Genomic DNA, 19,967 nt, shown 5'->3' with positions numbered 1-19,967 from the left:
TTTAGGAATGGGAATGTTGTCCCATTCTTGTCTAAAACAGGCTTCTAGTTGCTCAACTGTCTTAGGTCTTCTTTGTCGCATCTTCCTCTTTATGATGCACCGAATATTTTCTGTGGGTGACAGATCTGGACTGTATGTTGGCCATTTCAGTACTCAGATCCTTCTTCTACGCAGCCATGATGTTGTAATTGATGCAGTATGTGGTCTGGCATTGTCATGTTGGAAAATGCAAGGTCTTCCCTGAAAGAGACGACTTCTGAATGAGGGCATATGTTGCTCTAAAACTTGGATAAACCTTTCAGCATTGATGGTGCCTTTCCAGATGTGTAAGCTGCCCATGCCACACGCACTCATGCAACCCCAAACCATCAGAGATGCAGGCTTCTGAAATGAGCGCTAATAACAACTTGGATTGTCCTTGTCCTCTTTAGTCCGGATGAAATGTCATCCCAGTTTTCCAAAACGACATTCAAATTTTGATTCGTCTGACCACTGAACAGTTTTCCACTTTGCCAAAGTCCATTTTAAATGAGCCTTGGCCCAGAGAAAACGCATGCGCTTCTGGGTCATGTTTAGATATGGCTTCTTGTTTGACCTATAGAGTTTTAGCTGGCAACGGCGAATGACACGGTGGATTGTGTTCACGGACAATGTTTTCTGGAAGTATTCCAGAGCCCATGTTATGATTTCCATTACAGTAGCATTCCTGTATGTGATGCAGTGCCGTCTAAGAGCCCGAAGATCACGGGCATCAAGTATGGTTTTCCAGCCTTGACCCTTACACACAGAGATTGTTCCAGATTCTCTGAATCTTTGGATGATATTATGCACTGTAGATGATGATTTTGCCGCAGCATTGGGGGAATTGGTGATCTTGACTTCTGACAGACACTGCCATTCTGACAGGCTTTTTATACCCAATCATGTTGCCAATTGACCTAATAAGTTGCAAATTAGTCCTTAAGCTTTTCCTTATGTGTACATTTAAATTTTCTGGCCTTTTATTGCTACCTGTCCCAACTTTTTTTGGAATGTGTAGCTCTCATGAAATCCAAAATGAGTCAATATTTGGCATGACATTTCAAAATATCTCACTTTCAACATCTGATATGTTATTTATATTCTATTGTAAATAAAATGTAAGTTTATGAGATTAGTAAATTATTCCATTCCTTTTTTACTCACAATTTCTACAGTGTCCCAACTTTTTCTGCTTTGGGGTTGTACTTCGGCAGATTTACAAGGGGTTTCAAAGAATAATGTTCATGAGAATAATTCTGTCGTTCAGGAAGTGATGTATTTGAGAGGAATTTAGAAGAAAACAATGGAGTTGACCGGCCACTAGATGGTGTCACATGCGCTGATACTGCAGGAGAGAAAAGTGAAAGTATATCAGTACAAGAGTATCCTCTCAGTCTAAAGACAGAGAAGATGAAGAGTTATTGATGGAGGATGTAGAAACAAATGATAAAAATGATGATAAATCAGATGAAGAAATAAATGACAATTATAGTCAGTTGTCTGCAGCTGGCCCTAGTGCTGTCAGGTCTGATAGTGATTCAGATAATGAATGTGAGAGTGAAGGGAGTTTCTTTATGGGAGACATTGATTCTCAAACAGTCACATCAGAAATGAGTGGCTGTGAAGCAAAAGTCTTTTCTGTTAGAGAGATTAGTGCTTTCCTTGATGAAACTAAAGGTGTAAGGAATCCACAGCTTGACTTGTTTTTTCCAGATTCGAGAAGATTTTTAGCATCCTGTAGGGATGTGATGATGAACGCGACAGTTGAGGAGTTTAGTAGACAAAAACGGTATTGTCTTAAAAAAAATAAATAACTAAACATAAAAAGACGATTAGTCAAGATATGAAAAAAGTAGCCGTTAGAGTTTTTGGTAAAAGGCAGCTTTGTGTAGATGTCACCTGCTGCATTAAGATGTTATGACATCCTTAAATATTGGATCCTTAAATGTAAATGGATGTCGCAATAAAGAAAAGAGAAGTGCGCTTTCAAGTTTTTGGCTGTTAAAAAGTCAAGTGTGATATTTTTACAAGAAACACACACAAGATTAAAAAGATTAAAAAAAAAAAAACACACACACACAAGATTAAAAAGATTAAAAAAAAAACACACACACAAGATTAAAAAGATTCAAAAAAATTCTTGGCACCAAGTAACATAATTTTGTAAGCTAGGGCTCTTACAGTGTAATATGTCAAAGAAATATGCTTTCCTTGCAACATTTTAAAAAGGACAGTTCACGTGGCAGGAGTGATTTTTTTCTCTCTGACATCCGTCTAAGAAGATGTGTTGTGACAAGTGCTGTTGATTGACACACTGACATCTAGTGGATTTTTTTTGGATAACATAGCTCAACCAAATAGTAGAGATGGCTCAATTAGCTTAAAGGCGCTCTAAGCGAATCTGTGTGACGTCCCTTCCTGTTGACGTTCGAAGTGTTGTCAGCTAGCAGATAGTGAGGAGATGTTTACTGTATAAAACAAAAAATGTTTTATAGCCTAAAACGCGGGAATTCGCTTAGAGCACCTTTAAGTTAGGTACTCCTTTCAATAAAGTATAGGGACTCAAAGGGCTCTATCATACACCCGGCGCAATGCGGGACGCAAGTGTCTTTTGCTAGTTCCAACCTGGCGCAATTATCATTTTCAGGTTTAGCGCCACATTGTTTAAATAGCAAATGCATTTGCATCCAGTTTTGCACCCATGGGCGTTCTGGTCTGAAAATGAGGTGTATTCAGGTGCATTGTTGGCACGTTGCTATTTTGAGGCAACTAAAATAGACTACACCATTGACCAACAAAAACCTGGTCTAAAGTCAATGGCGCAATATGTTTTTTGTTATTTAAAGAGCACGTTAGTCAAGAGCTGCTTCACCTGTAGCCTGGTAAATAAATAAACGCTTTGCTTTAAACAAATGCAAATATTTTTAAATGTTTTTTTAAATGTTACCCTACGGATTTATTGTATATGATGACTCTGTACCTGTGAATATGGTGAGATGAGAAACATTTTAAGTAATGCTTTTTAAAAATCCCATGGCGCTGTTCTAGTGCTGAAACGCTTCGGCTCTCCGCACGTTTGTAAATTCTTTATCTCTTGTTTGTATTTTTAGAGTACAAACGTTTTCTTCATATTTGCTAATTATTTTAATAGGGCCCCATAATTTCCGCGATCACGGAATCGCGGACGGAATCGCGGAATTGGCTAATTAACACGGAATCTAGTATTAACGCGGAATTTCGCGGAATTTTACATATTTTGAATAAAATTATGTTTTTGTGTGGGAGACGAACGTATGTCTGGGGAAAATGCAGACTGGGGGAAGTAAATCTGGGCGACACGCCCCCTCTCGTCGTTTCATACCCCCTACAAAACACTAAAACCATGGCGAAGCGGCTCTCCACGACTCTGCTTTCGTCAGCGAAAAAATTAAGAAATTCGACGCTAAGCACTTAGTTCCGAGCAGGTCTCACATGACTTTTATGTGACCGGAGAACTGTTATTTTGTAAGTTTTGTCAACACTCTGTTCACGGTGAGCGCAAAGATACATGCACTCTCTCATCCACGTCTGTCTCACTGCACCTCTCATACGTGCACGCGCTCACGCATCTGTCCGAAGTGCGAACACAAATCCTCATGTATTTGTTCAGTTTTATGCATTTCAAGCGAGCTGAGGCAAACTAACTATCCCTCGCATTTAAAATATAATCACCTGCATCATGGCGCCGCTCTCTGTCTCTCTTTCGCTCATGCTGTCATAAGTCAGATCACTATCCTGTGTATGTTTGTAAAGTTATATGCATTTCAAGCGATTGTGTATAAAATATGGATCGCGTTCCGCTGGATTGATGTGTTTAAGGCACTTCTGAAGGCACCACTGCTTTGACACCTTGTTGTAGCCTCCTGCAATAACACTAAACAGTGCATTGAATTGAGTTGTGTTTGCGCGCGCGCGTGCGTATGTAAATGCATCTTTTATAGTCATTAAGTAATCCTGTTATCCAGTTTTCCCCCAAATCATTTACATTTTAATCATTAACATTAAAGGGACACTCTTTTTATGACTAAAATAACAGTAAAGGGTAAAAAATATAATTGCCAAAAATTAAAACGGATAAAACGGAATTTGCAAAAATTAAAACGGAGAAAATGGAATTTGGGAAAAAATAAAACGGAATTTGGGAAAAAATTAAACGGATTTTATAGGGCCCTATTTTAAGAGATTACAATGATTGTGTAGGATATCAATGCATTTATAGCAATTAAAAGCCTGCTATTTTTACTTCTATGACTGAAAAAAAGGCTTTTAAAGGTTTTAATTCAAAAAATTTAAATTTCAATAAAAATGAAAACAATTTTTTTATATTATTCTTAAACTGGTGGTCTTCTTCCTCCGCTTAGTTTTTCAGTTTACGAAGTCTGTCATCTAGTAGGGATTGGACATAGCGCCAGGGCAACTGGCTTTTAAAGGGGATGAGAGATAAGACTCTCATTGGTTTATTGCATTGGTTTAAAACACACCCATTACTCATTAGGAGAAAATGAACAACCTTTTCGACCGTGCGCTCGGCGCACAAACCATTTTACCCGTCATTAAATTAGCAAAAGTGGCATCGGACACGGCCAGACCGTGCGCCATGCACTTTAGACAATGCGCTTAGATCGTTAAAATAGGGCCCGTAATGTGCTCAACTATTTGGTCGAGCAGGCAGTTAAAGGGTTAAGATAAATTATAAGACGTTCGTAAGAATGTTCCTAAGTGCAATTCTCAAACATTTCTTAAATATTTACTTAAGAATATATTTTTTAAAGACAAAAAATGACAAGCTAAGAAATGAATTATTCTGATATATACTTAGATATAACCCAGTCATTTTTAGAGTGAATTAACTTATAAAAAATCTTACATTTTGAGATTTAAGTCAACTGTGAGGTTATCTTAAAATATTTATTTTTTGAGAATTTGAATTAAGTTTTTTCTTAAGAACATCCAGGTAAAAAATAGTACTTCCAGGAAGCTTTTTTGAGAAAATACAAATATTTGTAACTTTTTTCTTAAGTTTGAATTTAACCGGTTAAAGAGCACCTATGGTCCGAATCACTATTTTAGATTACCTTTTGGTGTGTGTGTATTGTGTCTTAACTCTTAATTTACCTCCTCCACAGATCAAAACACATTCCACTTCCAGCTCAAAGTGTTGCTTATCATTTTGTCCATTGGATTAAACATATTTTTTGCACATCAGTTTTATTTTTGTTGTCATGAAGGATCAATGAAAGCCAAAATTTTTACAACAGTTAAAAAGAAGCCTCTGGAAAATGACACAATCCTACTGATATGGCTGGGGCCATTTGGAAAAAAGTTTGACTTGAATTCCTGCAGTGCCAAATTTAACATAGACGGCTGTTATTTAACTGACGACAAAGAACTCTACAGCAAGGCCCATGGAGTGCTGATAAATCACAGAGACATTAAGAACGACCTGTCAAATTTACCTCCAGAACCAAGGCCCTTCTTCCAGAAATGGATATGGATGCACTTTGAGTCCCCACGAAACACAAGGAGACATAATGGTCTGAACAACCTGTTTAATGTGACACTAAATTACCGGCGAGATGCTGATATTGCCATTCATGAGCAAATGATGCTTAAAACCGAAGATAAAGAGGATTCGATATTCCCACAAGTTCTGGAGAAAAAGGACAAGTTAGTTTGTTGGGTCGTGAGCAATTGGAATGATGCGTTTAAACGAGTAAAATACTATAATGAACTGAAAAATCACATTAACATTCATGCGGTTGGGCGTCATTTTGGAAAATCTCCAAGTTATGAAGAATACAAAGAAATATTGACAAGTTGTAAGTTTTATTTATCATTTGAGAACACGGACCTTCATTATGACTATATAACAGAAAAGCTGTACAATCCACTCAATCTGGGATCAGTGCCAGTGGCTCTTGGCCCTCCAAGATACATATATGAAAGATTTGTGCCAAAAGATGCTTTTATCCACGTAGATGATTTCTCCAGCCCCCAAGAACTGGCTAAATATCTGCTGACACTGGACAAGAATGTTGAAGAGTACAAAAAGTATTTTAATTGGAGAAAAAGCTTTGAAGTGAAACTTGTCGATTATCCAGCACAACATGCGTGCCGTGCCTGTCAGTACATACGTATGAAGAAGGACTATCAAGTTTTTGTAAATCTTAACAACTGGTATTGGGATTCCATAAACATGGACAACTAAATGCCTTTGCTAACACTGGTAATAAAACCTTCTGACAGATTGTTTGGTTTATATTTTTAATATTGAAAGTGATTTAAAGTCTTTATTTCTGATGCACTAAAACCAATCACTGGTGATTTCTGTGATAGCAAATGATGATATATCTCGGCAGTCATTGTCTTTCAACAACCAATTTATTTATCCAATCCTCTGTAAAGTAGGGATACACTGAATGTTCGGCAAAACTATTTGGATAAAAAAGCACTATAGCGTAGTCGGCCAAACAGCAAAAGTCTGCAGAGGCGAAAAAATGTGATGATTTATTTTTGTTAAACAGATTTTTGTAAAAATTAATAATATTTTGTAAAAGTGTCGGTCTAAACATTTGGAGGAAAGTTTCCTGGACAGGGTTTAGATTAATCTAAGAAAAGGCCTTCGTTATTTTTTGGAGATTTAAAGGCAGGATAGGCAGGAATTATCTAAAAAAAACTTTGTTTAAATTGTCTTTATATACCAATACATAAGAAAAATGTAAGTACTCTGAAAAAGAGAGTATAAAAATCGAGTGTCTGTAGACTTCTCAGCTCATTTTTCCATTCACTCCACCCCCTCCCTTCTGGGTTTCTTCTAAAGCCACGCCCCCAAAACACATGAACGCGTGACGCTGACTGGCTCTGCTGGGAGCGCGGTGCATGTAATAACATCATGTCACAATCACATGTAATAATACACCTAACTTTATCACTATGAATATAAACAAATAGGATGGCTTTTAGTACTCACTATTAAGCTAGTGTTTTGCATGGAAGAGTTTCCGTGATGAAAGCATTGTTGACTCTGATGAGGACTACACATCGGAGACAATACCACTACCACATCGTTGACTCGAGGAAAAGCCACGCGATATTTACTCTCGTTTGATTGCTTCATTTATTCCTTTGTTTGCCTTCGCTGACTGGATATGCAGGTACTGTGAGTTCTGAATGCTCTTTCTCTGCCATACTTTTGCTCTTGCTAGAGTGCCTCATGCACGTTCAAATCAATCGGGTTTGCGCATGTGTGGGCAGATTCCATAGCAACAGGGGTGGTGCCATGGACGCGAGAGAGAGTGATAGTCATGCAAGCCAATCATTTGTTTCGTCCCGAATGGAAAAATGAGCTGTGTTTAAAACAGTCGTGAGAGGTCTAAAGACACTCGAGTTTTATACTCTCTTTTCAAAGTGTTACTTATTTTTGTTATGGTGCGTTAAAGGCATTCTAAGCGAATCTGCGAGACGTTAGTTTTTGTTGACGTTTGAATTGTTTTCAAACAGACGGAGCGTAGCTAACTCCTCCCCCTCCCTTCGGTGCTTTCATGAACGCGCCCAACCCCCACCCCCAAATCCTTCTTGTTGTTTATTGGCTGGAACACTTTGTTATGGTTTCTGTTTGTAGGTTTGGCCACTTTGTTGTTATTGCTGTTTGTGAAGCCTGGGCTGTCTACAGAGATCACGTTTTTTTACAGTTTGATCAGCGGACAAGCAGATAGTGAGGAGATGTTTGCTGTATGTAACAAAAAAATTTTTATGGTCTAAAACGCGTCAATTCGCTTAGAGCACCTTTAATCTATATACTGTGATTACTTTATGTACATGATTATGATTCGTACTGAATGTATTGTTTTTTTTTTTTACAAAGGAGGACAAAGCCCAGCATTTTCAGGTCAAATTGAAATGTGTAAATTGTATAACATTATTTTGAGTCTTGACACTGTTTTATAGACTAATTATTCCCCCGGTTGTTTTTGTACTGCACTTTTCCCCACTTATTAAAATTCAAGATTAATAAATATAGATAACTCATACACTGTTTCTGAATATCAATGTCTAAACTTTCTCATTTTTCATTATGTCATAATTTCAACAAATAAAATTAATTGCTTTATGTTTTCAACCCAGCATTGTGTCAAAAAGGGATGAGCCCAGCATGCTGGGTTGTAATTGTTGGTCAAATATAAACATTATCTGGGTTTATTTTAAATCAGCTGCTAGGCTCGTTCCTTTTTGACCCAACACTGGGTTAAAAATAACCCTGCATTTTTGAGAGTGTGGGTAAATTAACCCTAACAGTTGTTTTTTCCCTTTTTGACCAAACGTTGGCTTGAAATAACCCACTGTTTTTGTGTTTGTGTACTGTGTAGGTCGCTGTTGCCACGTTCGCCTGAAACAGTTTTTTTGATAACACATCTTGTAACTTTATTGACATTTAAGTGACCTGCAGCATGAAGTAATAACAGCTTGGTTTTACAAGTAAATTCAACCTACTAGTTTAAGATTTGACCCTGTGATAAGTTGACATAACTTATAAAAAACAGTTGAAATTTAAAGGGAACATTTCACAAGGCTTTTTTAAGATGTAAAATCAATCTTTGGTGTCCCAAGAGTGCATCTGTGAAGTTTTAGCTCAAAATCCCATATAGATAATGTGAAAATTTACACTTTGTAGCAGAGATGGGACCAAGTCACACATGTGCAAGTCTCAAGTAACCCCGGATTTCCACCGACTGCGGAACGGCTGCGGATCCGCTGTGGAACTGCGGCGGGGTCAATCTGTTTCCATTCAAGTCAATGTGTGTATTTCCACTGACTGCGCTCCGAATCCGTCACAGCTCCGGCCATCTGCAGCCCTCCGGCACAAATACGCAGAGCTTCTATTTTTGACGGATGCCGGACAGCTCCGCAGGGCGGAGCCATGACTTTATCGCGTGATCATACCTGAATACGCGAGAACTCGTTTTTTATTTTATTAAATATTTGCAATACAAACATTACAAACACACACACACAAATAAAGTCATTAATACAGAAACAACAAATAATAGACAAGAACAGAGCCAGGGGGAGTTTCAAATAAATACATTAAAGATAGAGCATAAATAAATGTTTTAGCAGCCTTCTTATTTTTTGAATTTTGGATGGATTTGATGTACTGCTCTGTCTACGCGAGATCGCGTGTTGTGATCTGGGCTGGTTTGTAAAAACGTCATAATTCATCGGCATAATGGGCAGAGACAGAACTAGGTATCGCGCGATCATCACGTGAATTTGCGAGACCTCATGGGTCCTCGTCACTTCAGCACGTAGCCGCTCTGCAACAAATACGGATCTGGTGGTTATTGGCGGACGGCGGAGTGCGGAGCCGTAACGCGGCGGAGCTGCTCCGCAGTCGGTGGAAATCCGGGGTAAGTCTCAAGTCTGAACCTTCAAGTCTCAAGTAAGTCCCAAGTATTTTTTTTCTTGGGCAAGTCAAGTCGAGTCACAGGCTATGTCAAGTCCTGTAATAGGTCAAGTCAAGTCACCTTATTATTGTAATTTTACCTGCAGAATCTGATCTTAATAAAAATATATAGAATATAAAGATATAAAGAAATACTCATGTTCAGTAAAATACATCATGGAATCAAACAAAATTGTAATCTCTTCCATTCGCGTGCCTACATTTGAAATAACGAACTTGAGTGTGCAAAAGACGTGATATGTGAACCGGTCCTAACATTGTAGAATCCAGTAATTTTTCTCTGTGTGTGTTCAGGTGGCAAACTTAGACACAGTAGCCAAGTCTCGTACCGCTCAGATCAAGGGAAGTATTTTTAAAAAAATAAATCAAAATTATTTTGCCCACATTTGTCCCCAACACGGTATGATGAGGGTTAATAGCTACTTTAGCTATTATTACATTAGCTAACTACCAACTAACCTTCAAATGACGAACGAAATTGGAGGTTGTCGTCTGGCTGTCCGTGATTTTAATGTTGCATGTCTTGCAACGCACTGTTCGTCTTTTGCCATCTTGTTGAAGCCAAAAGCGATCACCCTCCGTACCCCTCCGGCTGACATGTTTATATCTGTTCTAAGTGGGCGTGGTGTGCGTAAGGTACGAGAGGGCATGACTGATGATAGTTTTGTGATTCAGTCATGAAAACGCCATTCTCAGCCTGCGCTCCAGCTGGGTCAACTTTATTTTTTAAAATAGTTTATATATTTTATATTCAAACTGAAAACATGATGTGATTAACACTCAAGTCATTCAAGTCATCGTGTCTCAAGTCAAGTCAAGTCCCGAATCTTTAACTTCCAAGTCCGAGTCAAGTCTCAAGTATTTTATTTTTTGTCAAGTCAAGTCACAAGTCACAAAAATAGCGACTCGAGTCCAAGTCACCAAGTCACAAGTCCCCATGTCTGCTTTGTAGGTGTGAGCAAAAATTTGCCATTTTTGGGTGTGTCCTTTTAAATGCAAATGAGCTGAGCTCTGCACTAAATGGCAGTGTCGTGATTGGATAGTGCAGATTAAGGCCTAGTCCACACGAAGCCGGTGCATTCCCTATCCGATCGTTTTTTTCCTCGTTCTTAAAAAACAATCCATAAACACGGCGTCGTCTCAAGAAATATCTGCGCACACACGAAAGCACTGAAACCAACTGAAAGCGGTGTAGTATATATGCCAGACCAGTATGGGGCGCTGTAATTCTGCCACAGATATATGTCACAAGGTGACGATCTTTTTGGGCGGAACCAAAAGTTGGGAAAGTTTGGTTCCGCCCGGATGTTTCCGCCCAGACCGGGGAAAGGAAACACCTGACATCCGGCAGCATCGCGAAGGGCTGTAATCAGTCGATTAAGCACAGCTGTGTGTAGTTAAGGAGATCGCCGGGTGATTGGACAACTGGAGTACAAGGAGGAGTATTTAAAGAGCAGTTAAATCACAGTTGGACAAGTTTAGTGTGTGCTGAGGAATGGAGCTGTGCTCGTTGATAGACATTGGTGGCTGTCTACATTTTCTCTCTCTCTCTCTCTCGCTGTAGTCGGCGGTGGACACGCTGGAGTCAAAGGAAAATCCTACGGGTAGAAGAAACATTGGTCTAAGTAGCACATTTAAAGGAGTAAAGCAGGAAGGAAACCGACTTTGTTTTGCAACGTAAACAAAGGCAAACCGCTGTGAGTATCAACTCTGGTGTTGAGCAACTTGTAAAAACTAACCTGTGCAATTGTTGGATACCTCCAGGAGAAGGAGGGCGGCCCTACCCCTGAAACAGCGTGGTGGGTGAGCTGCAGAAGCGTCCATCCAAGCAGCCACAGCAAAGAACTACCATTCAGGTCGTATTTCCATCGCCCTTATCCAGCCCAAGCGAAGTGGAGGACGCAGGGCGTCCTTTGTTGTGTACACTGATATGGTGGTGAGTGAGTCTTTGAAATTAGTAAACTTTTCACGTTGAAGTGGTGCTGTGTATTTGCTGTGGGTTGCTGTGTGTCTTGTCAGACGAAACCCCGCATCATCCATTTTCCACTGGGCAGAGGACGGAGAGGCTAACGACCTCAGGAATTACCAGCTACTATACGCAGTGTGCTGTTTGGAGTGTGAAGTGACGCAGATTAAGAGCTGTCAGCGAGTGTGAGTACAACATTGGATTATTTGTATTGGAAACTTACCTGTATCTGCCCCTGTCGCAGAGTCGGAGGCGAAAGAGTTCCGCCGCCCCGTGGTCTCTACAAAGGGGCGCCCCTGTCCAGGATTCGATCGCCCTACGGGTAGTGAGGATAGGGCAGCGCTCGACCCGGTGAGGCGGTGTGTCATCTTCGCCCCTCTGCTTGACCTGTGGAGAAAGCTATACCTACCAAGAGCTGTAAACAGCAGACCAGGTGAGAAGCATCCAAAATCCAAGTAACAGTGCTTTGTGTCCCAGTGGTCATCTGCGGAGCAAAAGGAGAACGAGAGTGAACATTAGGAGAACAGACTGTGGAAAGCTATACCTACCAAGAGCTGTAAACAGCAGACCAGGTGAGAAGCATCCAAAATTCAAGTAACAGTGCTTTTGTGTCCCAGCGGCCACCTGTGGAGCAAAAGGAGAACGAGAGTGAACATTAGGAGAACAGACTGTGGAAAGCTACACCTACCAAGAGTGGTAAACAGCTGAACCGGGGAGAAGTATTTGAAGTCCAAGTTAAACAGTGCTTTTGTGTCCCAGCAGCCACCTGTGGAGAAAAAGGAGAACGAGAGTGAACATTAGGAGAACAGACTGTGGAGAGCTATACCTACCAAGAGCTGTAAAACAGCAGAGCCGGTGAGAAGTACTCGAAGTCCAAGTTAACAGTGCTTTTGTGTCCCAGCGGCCACCTGTGGAGAACAAGGAACAAGAGGGTGAACGTACGACAGAGAAAACGTGAAGGCAAGCGGGGCGCAGACCCCCTGCCGAACAGAGAAAGATACGCAGATAGTGAAAAGTCCACTTACCAGTCACACTGTTTGTACTCTGCCTCCAGGAAGGAAGAAGGAGGGCGCCACGGATAGCAGGGACCAGGCCGGAGCCTGACGCTTCCCTCCCCCCCCCCGGCTTACGGTGGTCTGGACCCCCGTTGCCCTTTGTCCCTGCCTGCCCGTGGCTGTAGTCTCCCTGGAGGGAGGAGCTAGAGATCCCTTTAGTTTTAATTGCCCTTTCCCCATTTCCCTATTCTTTTAAATATTTAAATAAAGTTTGTTTTATTACTTACCTGCTCTCGTGTTGTCTGATCATTGGGTTGGCTTTGGGGACCTCCTCGAGGTGGAAGTTGAGAAGGGGCGTGGCTTTAGTCAAACATAGCCAGCCCCTGGGGGTGACATATACACTATACACGGAGAAGACTTTGAGCATGCATGTAACCTTGCGCACTGTATACGAACCAAGAAGAAGAAGTGATGGCGAACGCAACAACTTCAAGAGCAAGAGCGGAGTCTTTCGTATGGACTGACGACGAAGTCGAACTACTACATAGAGTCACACTCAATTACAATTACACTTATTAAGAAAATGTTGACTGGGAGTCGTGTCACTCTAAATATTGTGATATAACGGAGGCATTTCAGGCACAGTATCCGAGGGGGCTAACCGAGAAGGATTTCCCTCATGTTGCTGTTACGTGTGAAAATATACAGATTGGCTGTACACATGAAACCGCAAGGGTGTCGATTTCAGATTTATCCACTTTAGGACCAGGTTTAAAAAAATAGCGGTTCCAGTCTCCCAAAACGCCGGATCTATGTGGACGAAACGCCAGTACGATAAAAAATGTATACGTATACAGTGATACGTGTGGACAGCCCCTAAGGTGCGTATTATCCCCTTCTGACATCACAAGGGGAGCCAAATTTCAATTGCCTGTTTTTCCACATGCTTGCAGAGAACAAAGTTACTAGGTTGATCTTTTTGACATTTTCTATGCTGATAGAAGCAATTATAGCACTTAAACATGGAAAAAGTCAGATTTTCATGATATGTCCCTTTGACTTAATTTTTTAAGTAAACATAAATGCTGCCATTTTTGTACAGTGTAATATAGAAAAAGAAAGCTTTAAAATCAACAACAAAAACTGGCAGTGTGGGTTGTGAAAGTTGAAAATTGAAAACTGAAATTAAACTAAATGAGTTAACACATTCCCATTTCCTCCATTAAGTATATACAAACCACACACACAACCAAACTGAATCAAAGGTATAGACTTGCAAAATGAATACAGCAAAATATTTCTTTTGGTGGAGTTTGCATGAAGAAACATTACTTTTGTTCTAAGTAATGTTGTTATTAACTGCAGCATGTATGTTGTTTTTTAAGATGAGGCATGCTATTAGTTTTCTAAGCAATCTTATTAATCGGTTTTGTCATGTGGACTATAAAACAGGCACTGTCTCCTTACACTAGAATATAAAAAATATCTGAGGCTTGGGCTTTTCTTTATATGGGCCAGTATTAGCAACCACCCAAATCACCCTGCCTCCCACACGGCAATCAACTAATGTCATGAAAACACCTTAGTGGCAAACCCCTGACATTGTGCCCGTGTTTTTTCCCATAAGCACCACTCACTATTTTGAATTATTTACTAGTTTTGTTTAATTGAACATTGTCACCAAGTAAAAATGTTTATTGAAGGGGAAGATTTATCAAAATGTGGAGTCACTACATTGTGAAAATGTGTTTAGTTTTTTTTAATACTGTGAACCCTGTTCAGTTCGTGTGACAACATCACACCTGCGCAATGTGCTTAATACGTAAGTGTAAGTTTTTAATTGGTTATGCAGCAATGACACGTACGGTTTTGGTCTTGTGGTTTCTCTTGGGGAGGAAGTGGCTATGAGGGTAGTTCCTGGTTAAATTTAAAAGCTATATAAGCAGCACTAATGTAAGTGAAGAGTCAAAGTACAAGAGGACGTGCTACCAACAACTAAAATGAACTGAGAGAACACAATGTACCAATTTGCACCATGAAGATCACTGATGTCAGAACAAAAAAATATACTGTTTTGATCATTTTATATACTGTAAGATTACAAACACACTCAAAAGAAACTGCATTTTTACGAAAAAAACTAGATAATTGTAAAGATATGCAGACAATTACGTTTTAGTTGGATAATGAACACTGAATATAAAGTTTGAGTAAATATTGGACAGAACTAACCATTGGAATATAAATAAACCTATACTGGATTGTTCTTACCCATCTATATGTTAAAAAACCCAAACATTTGGTTTGAAAGTTAACAACCCACATTTTAAACATATAAACATACAATAAACATAATTTCTATGTTCTTTCATGAAAGTAAAAGTTGTTCTTCATTTATTTCAACCCATGGTTGGGTAAATTACAGCCAATATAACCTTTACTGGGTTGGTTCAACCAAAATACTAAGAAAGGATATATTTTTTTTAAATGTTTTTGTTATGCTATTTAACACATTGTATGTCATTTTGTGTTGATTTTGTCTTCAAATAAATAAAAGGGACAACATAAGATATGTTGTTCCAATAATAACACAGAATGTGATGTTTTAACACAACCATTTTTAGAGTGTTACTGTTATATCCTCCACCTCCAACCGGTCAAGCGCTGTAAAAAATGCAGCATTTTAAAACTGTAATGCAGCATGAAGTTTTAGTTTTGATTTGTGAAAAGTTGCATAACTTATAAAAAGTGCTTTAAATGATAGGCTGCTATGTGTGCGCGTGTGGGAGGTGTACGCAGACAAGAGCATCTGAGAGGAAAATGAAAGTTTAAACTGAGTTCGGTGATGTGAAGCAAGCTGATGACAACTGATCAAAGTTAAACTTCAGTACGAGTCATCTTTACAGACAGAACATTTGGCGACAAGGATGGCTAACGATTTGCCCGTGCTGTCATTATCTCCCCCGAACCAGGCTTGTGCACAATTCAGAATTTCAGAATTGGCCTCCATTCAATTCATGAAGTTGAATTGGAATTGGAATGACAGGAAGTGGAATTAAATTTATGGCAATTCAAAGAAATTCCACAGTCACACAACAGAACTTACGCCGCCGCAATCACACTGTTAGATCGACACTTCGAAAAAACAAAGTGTCCTGCTGAAACGGCTGCGGGTTCGACAACGCAGACAAGAGATGTCGATTTCTCAATATGTCGCTGACCTAAGAGGACTGGCAAAACCGTGCTGTTTTGGTACTTTATCGGATGAGATGATACGAGATCAGTTAATTGAGAAAACAAACAAAACACTCGTTCAGGAGCGGCTGTTACTGAACAATGATGATCTCACTTTAGAAAAAGCTGTAATTCTGGCCTCACAAATGGAGTCTGCTGCCCAGTGCGCTGCTAAATTTAACACAGCACATGAACCATGTTAGCCTAGAAATCTAGACGCACCCTAGTGGCCGCAAAATATATTTGCTGCCAGGGTTTAGTCTAGGCACTCACAATACACTTAACAGCTCCAAAAACCAAAATTTGGTCAGGCCAATCACATCGTGTGTAGCGTCTGTGGGGCGGGCTTAACATGATGACGACAGAGCTGCAACGGTTCCTACTTGAAAACAAAGAATGGCTGCTGCTGCTGGCGAACAGCTTTCTTTTGAAGCGGCTTTGGTCGCGACTCTGGAGGACTTAGACTTATGTTTTTCTTTGAGAGAAGAGCAAATAACCCTACTGAAGTCCTTTTTAAGCAAGAAAGATGTGTTTGGAGTTTTGCCGACTGGTTACGGTAACAACGTCACCTTCTTCGTTGCTCTGATTGGTCATAGCGCTATCCTATTGCGTGCAGAGGCATTTTGAGGTACAACCTTATATCCCGCCCCTTGCATTGAGCCGTTTGTGTGAAGAGTTGCCAGACCTTACATCTTGATGTAGGTCTGGCTAACCAGGCTAGAACCATGTGGGATTATACAAGAATGCACACAAGTCCATGGGGTGGAGGCTGATGTTGATCACTGTTCAAGTGCGGACATACAGTATGCACAACCTCGAGTTTAGTTACGGTAATTATGGTTCCGTAAGACCAGGGGTGTCAAACTCATTTTATGCTGAGGGCCGGATGGTAAATAATGCCACGAAGTGAGGGCAGGATAATTTTTTTAAACCTTAGTGTGCTGATAATTGTGTTAAAATTAACTAAACAAAACAATTAATTAGTTTGTTTAGCAAGAAAACCAGAGAAACACACAGCTCTGTGAAAACTACATTTCCTAAGGTCACACTCATACTGTACATATTATACACACAAATTTACATCCGTAAACCCACTGGCCTTATAGGTTGAAAATCTTTCATTTAACTTCTTTTGCCTTAATGCCAAAATTATTTATAAACCATTCACTTTTCTTTGGAATATATTTGTAATGAGAACAGTCATTTAGGAAAGGAAAATGCTAGATGGGGCAGTGGCCCAAACCAAAAATGGCACTATGGGGGGTGGTACTATTATTATGGTTTTAATAAAGTATTTTAAATATGATGTGTTATATTACTAGCATCAACTTAGACAAGTGATTATAATGGGAAATATAATAACAAGAATTAGTGTGACAATCTGCTAAATATTCAATATAGTTGATGGAGCTTTGAATCCATGTTTGCAATGTTGAACTGCCTTTAGCAGCCTGTCTTTCCATTCTCTGTCATTTTTTGTGAAGGCATTGGTGTTTTTTGTATTTTTTGTCTACAAAGTGTGCCAACAACAGCAAATTTAGTGTTTATATTAGCTTAGATCTGATCGGGAAGATTAAATCGATTAGACAAGCATTGTAACGTTAATACTAAGAATGTGGATATTTTGTTGTTGTTTGCTTGCTAAGTTGTTAGCACTTTTAGAACACCGACAGCAAATCATTACCGGAAGAAATACATAAACAAACTTACAAATTACTAATTCTGCGTTTAACTACTGATATAATGTAATGAATCTACCAAACTGTTAATTCGCTCTCCAGGCAGAGAGTGGAAACAGAGATGCTGCGGAGCGAGCGGGAAAACACGAAGTGGATCACCGGAATCAGTGGATCTTTAGCGGAGCGGTAACAATAAAACGGCAAGATTTTTGGGCACCGTGTTTGGTCTATGTTCCACGTTTTGCTGGTTTCCGCAAGTCTCTCATATTAAAAACGAACTAGACACCCGCCTGAAAGGGTTTTTAAAGTATGTATTTAATATTTAATAAAACTGTATAAATCATCATGCGGGCCGGATTGGACACCTTTGCGGGCCATATCCGGCCCGCGGGCCGCATGTTTGACACCCCTGCGTTAGACATTCATCATGTGCCTTTGACTGTCCGGCAAGGGGACAAACATTTCAGCGCTGCCATAGCGCTAATGCTACAAGCCCTGCTATTATTCATTCAATCAATGCAAAATCAGCAGGATATGGAATCTATTTGGATATGGAAGTTCTACAATTGAAGTTATTGGTTTCATACATACACCTGTCCAGTATGGCAACAAGGCTCTGGTAAACTTCCAATTTTACATCACACGTCATGGCAGCAATATCCTTGGACTTGACCTTTTTATGAGTCTGGACTTTTCTCTACTGGACAATAAGGGGACTCAGATTCTGACAGTAAGTTGTCCCTGGCCGGAAGAATGTAGGGTGGCCATTCGTGCCAGTTCCGCCGGACACCTCCCGAACATGTTTTCGGGTTCGTTCTCCGGAAGTCGCGTTGGTCAACCGCATACGTCATCAAGGTTTAATATTTCAGGTTTAATTTCAGAAAAGCAACCGTTACATTTCAAGGTAAGAATGAAACTACAATGATTGTATGTCTTAAAATAAATAAATCTTAATTTTCTAATGTATTTTAACTGAAATGTGAGAACCTCGATGACGTATGCGGTCGAGCAACGCGAACTTCCGGAGAACGAACCCGAAAACATGTTCGGGACGTGTCCGGCGGAACTGGCACGAATGGCCACCCTAGAAGAATGGCCAACACTGTTTGAAGGCCTTGGGTGCTTCACAGCATTCACACACCAGCCTCTCTTGGATCCTATAATAAAACCAGTCATTCAGCCACTTCGCCGCATTCCACTGGCATTGCATGAGGACGTCACAGCAGAACTTCTCAAACTGCAAGCAGAGGGCATTATCAAACCTGTCGATGCCTCCCCATGGGTGTCAGATTTGACTGTGGGTAAGAAAAAATCTGGTGGTTTGAGAGTTTGTGTGGATTTAATGGCCGTCAACAAAGAAGTTATCCCAGATCGCTACCCTCTGCAAACTTGACCTCCGCCAAGGCTACCTCCAGGTTCCCCTCCACCCAGACAGCAGAAATCTTAAGGAAACAGCCCCTCGCTGTTTCCAAAAAATCATGTCCACCATTCTAGCTGGTGTCCATGCCTGCTGAAAAAACCAGCATCAAACCAGCATGGACCTGCATGGGATGCTGCTGCTAATGCTGGTTTGGTGCTGGTTAAGCTGGTGCTAATGCTGGTGTTGATGCTGGTTTAGCTGGTGTTCACTAGCAAACCAGCACCAAAACACAACATATGCTGGTCTTGCTGGTATGCTGTTTTTTTCAGCAGGGCTGGCATTGCCATCTACCTTGACGATGTCATTGTCCATGCCCCAAACTCAGTGATTCAAGAAGGGCCACTTCCTGCACTCAGTCAACATAATCTGACACTTAATGTGGAGAAATGTTTATTTGCAGTACAAGAAGTTGACTTTGTTGGCTTTCGTGTTTCAGCTGAGGGCCTTTCACCATTACACTCCAATATTGAAGCTATACATCAAGTGCCAGAGCCTTTGTCCGCAGCGCGAAAGTTGCATCATTTATGGGGATGACGACACACTATATGCGGTTCCTACCTCAGTATTCCACTATTACGTACCATCTCCATCAACTGCTAAAAAAGGTGAGCAAAAATTAGCAGTTTTTCGTGTGTGTCCTTTAAAATGCAAATGAGCTGATCTCTGTACTAAATGGCTGGATTTGTGGTTAGATGCTGCAGATTAAGGGGCGGTATTATCCCCTTCTGACATCACAAGGGGAGCCACATTTCAATGTCCTATTTTTTCACATGCTTGCAAAGAATGGTTTACCAAAACTAGTTACTGGTTTGATCTTTTACACATTTTCTAGGTTGATAGAAGCACTGGGAAACCAATTATAGCACTTAATTGTGGAAAAAGTCATATTTTCATTATATGTCCCCTTTGAACTTGTTTTTATAAGTTATGTCAACTTATCACAAGTCAAACCTTAAAATAGTAGGTTGAATTGACTTGCCTATCCAAGTTGTTTTACCTTCATGCTGGATTTTTTTACAGTGTCCCTTGGCGCAACCCTGACTATCATCTATTTGCTGTAATTATGCAGCTGGTTGCCTGTAACTTACTGTAGAAGATAAAGACTGAAAATGTTTCATGTTCATTTAACTTTGAACAAACTGTTGCCAGT

The 19,967-nt window shown here is 40.1% G+C and overlaps 1 protein-coding gene across 1 annotated transcript in view; it reads left to right on the top strand.

The window, feature by feature from the left end:
- The window catches only part of LOC135744859 (4-galactosyl-N-acetylglucosaminide 3-alpha-L-fucosyltransferase 9-like), a 110,916-nt gene extending 104,283 nt beyond the window's left edge, over nucleotides 1-6,633 (top strand). Inside the window, exon 2 of the mRNA XM_065263240.2 lies at nucleotides 5,187-6,633. Within this exon, the coding sequence (XP_065119312.1) occupies nucleotides 5,187-6,268 (1,082 nt within the window). The 3' untranslated portion in view covers nucleotides 6,269-6,633. The remainder of the gene's footprint in view (nucleotides 1-5,186) is intronic.
- The last annotated feature ends 13,334 nt before the right edge of the window (nucleotides 6,634-19,967 follow it).

The sequence above is a fragment of the Paramisgurnus dabryanus genome, chromosome 3, assembly GCF_030506205.2.
Source record: "Paramisgurnus dabryanus chromosome 3, PD_genome_1.1, whole genome shotgun sequence".
Classification (NCBI taxonomy): Eukaryota; Metazoa; Chordata; class Actinopteri; order Cypriniformes; family Cobitidae; genus Paramisgurnus; species Paramisgurnus dabryanus.
The sequence above is the reverse complement of the archived record's forward strand: the minus strand, read 5'-3'. Positions and strand labels throughout refer to the sequence as shown.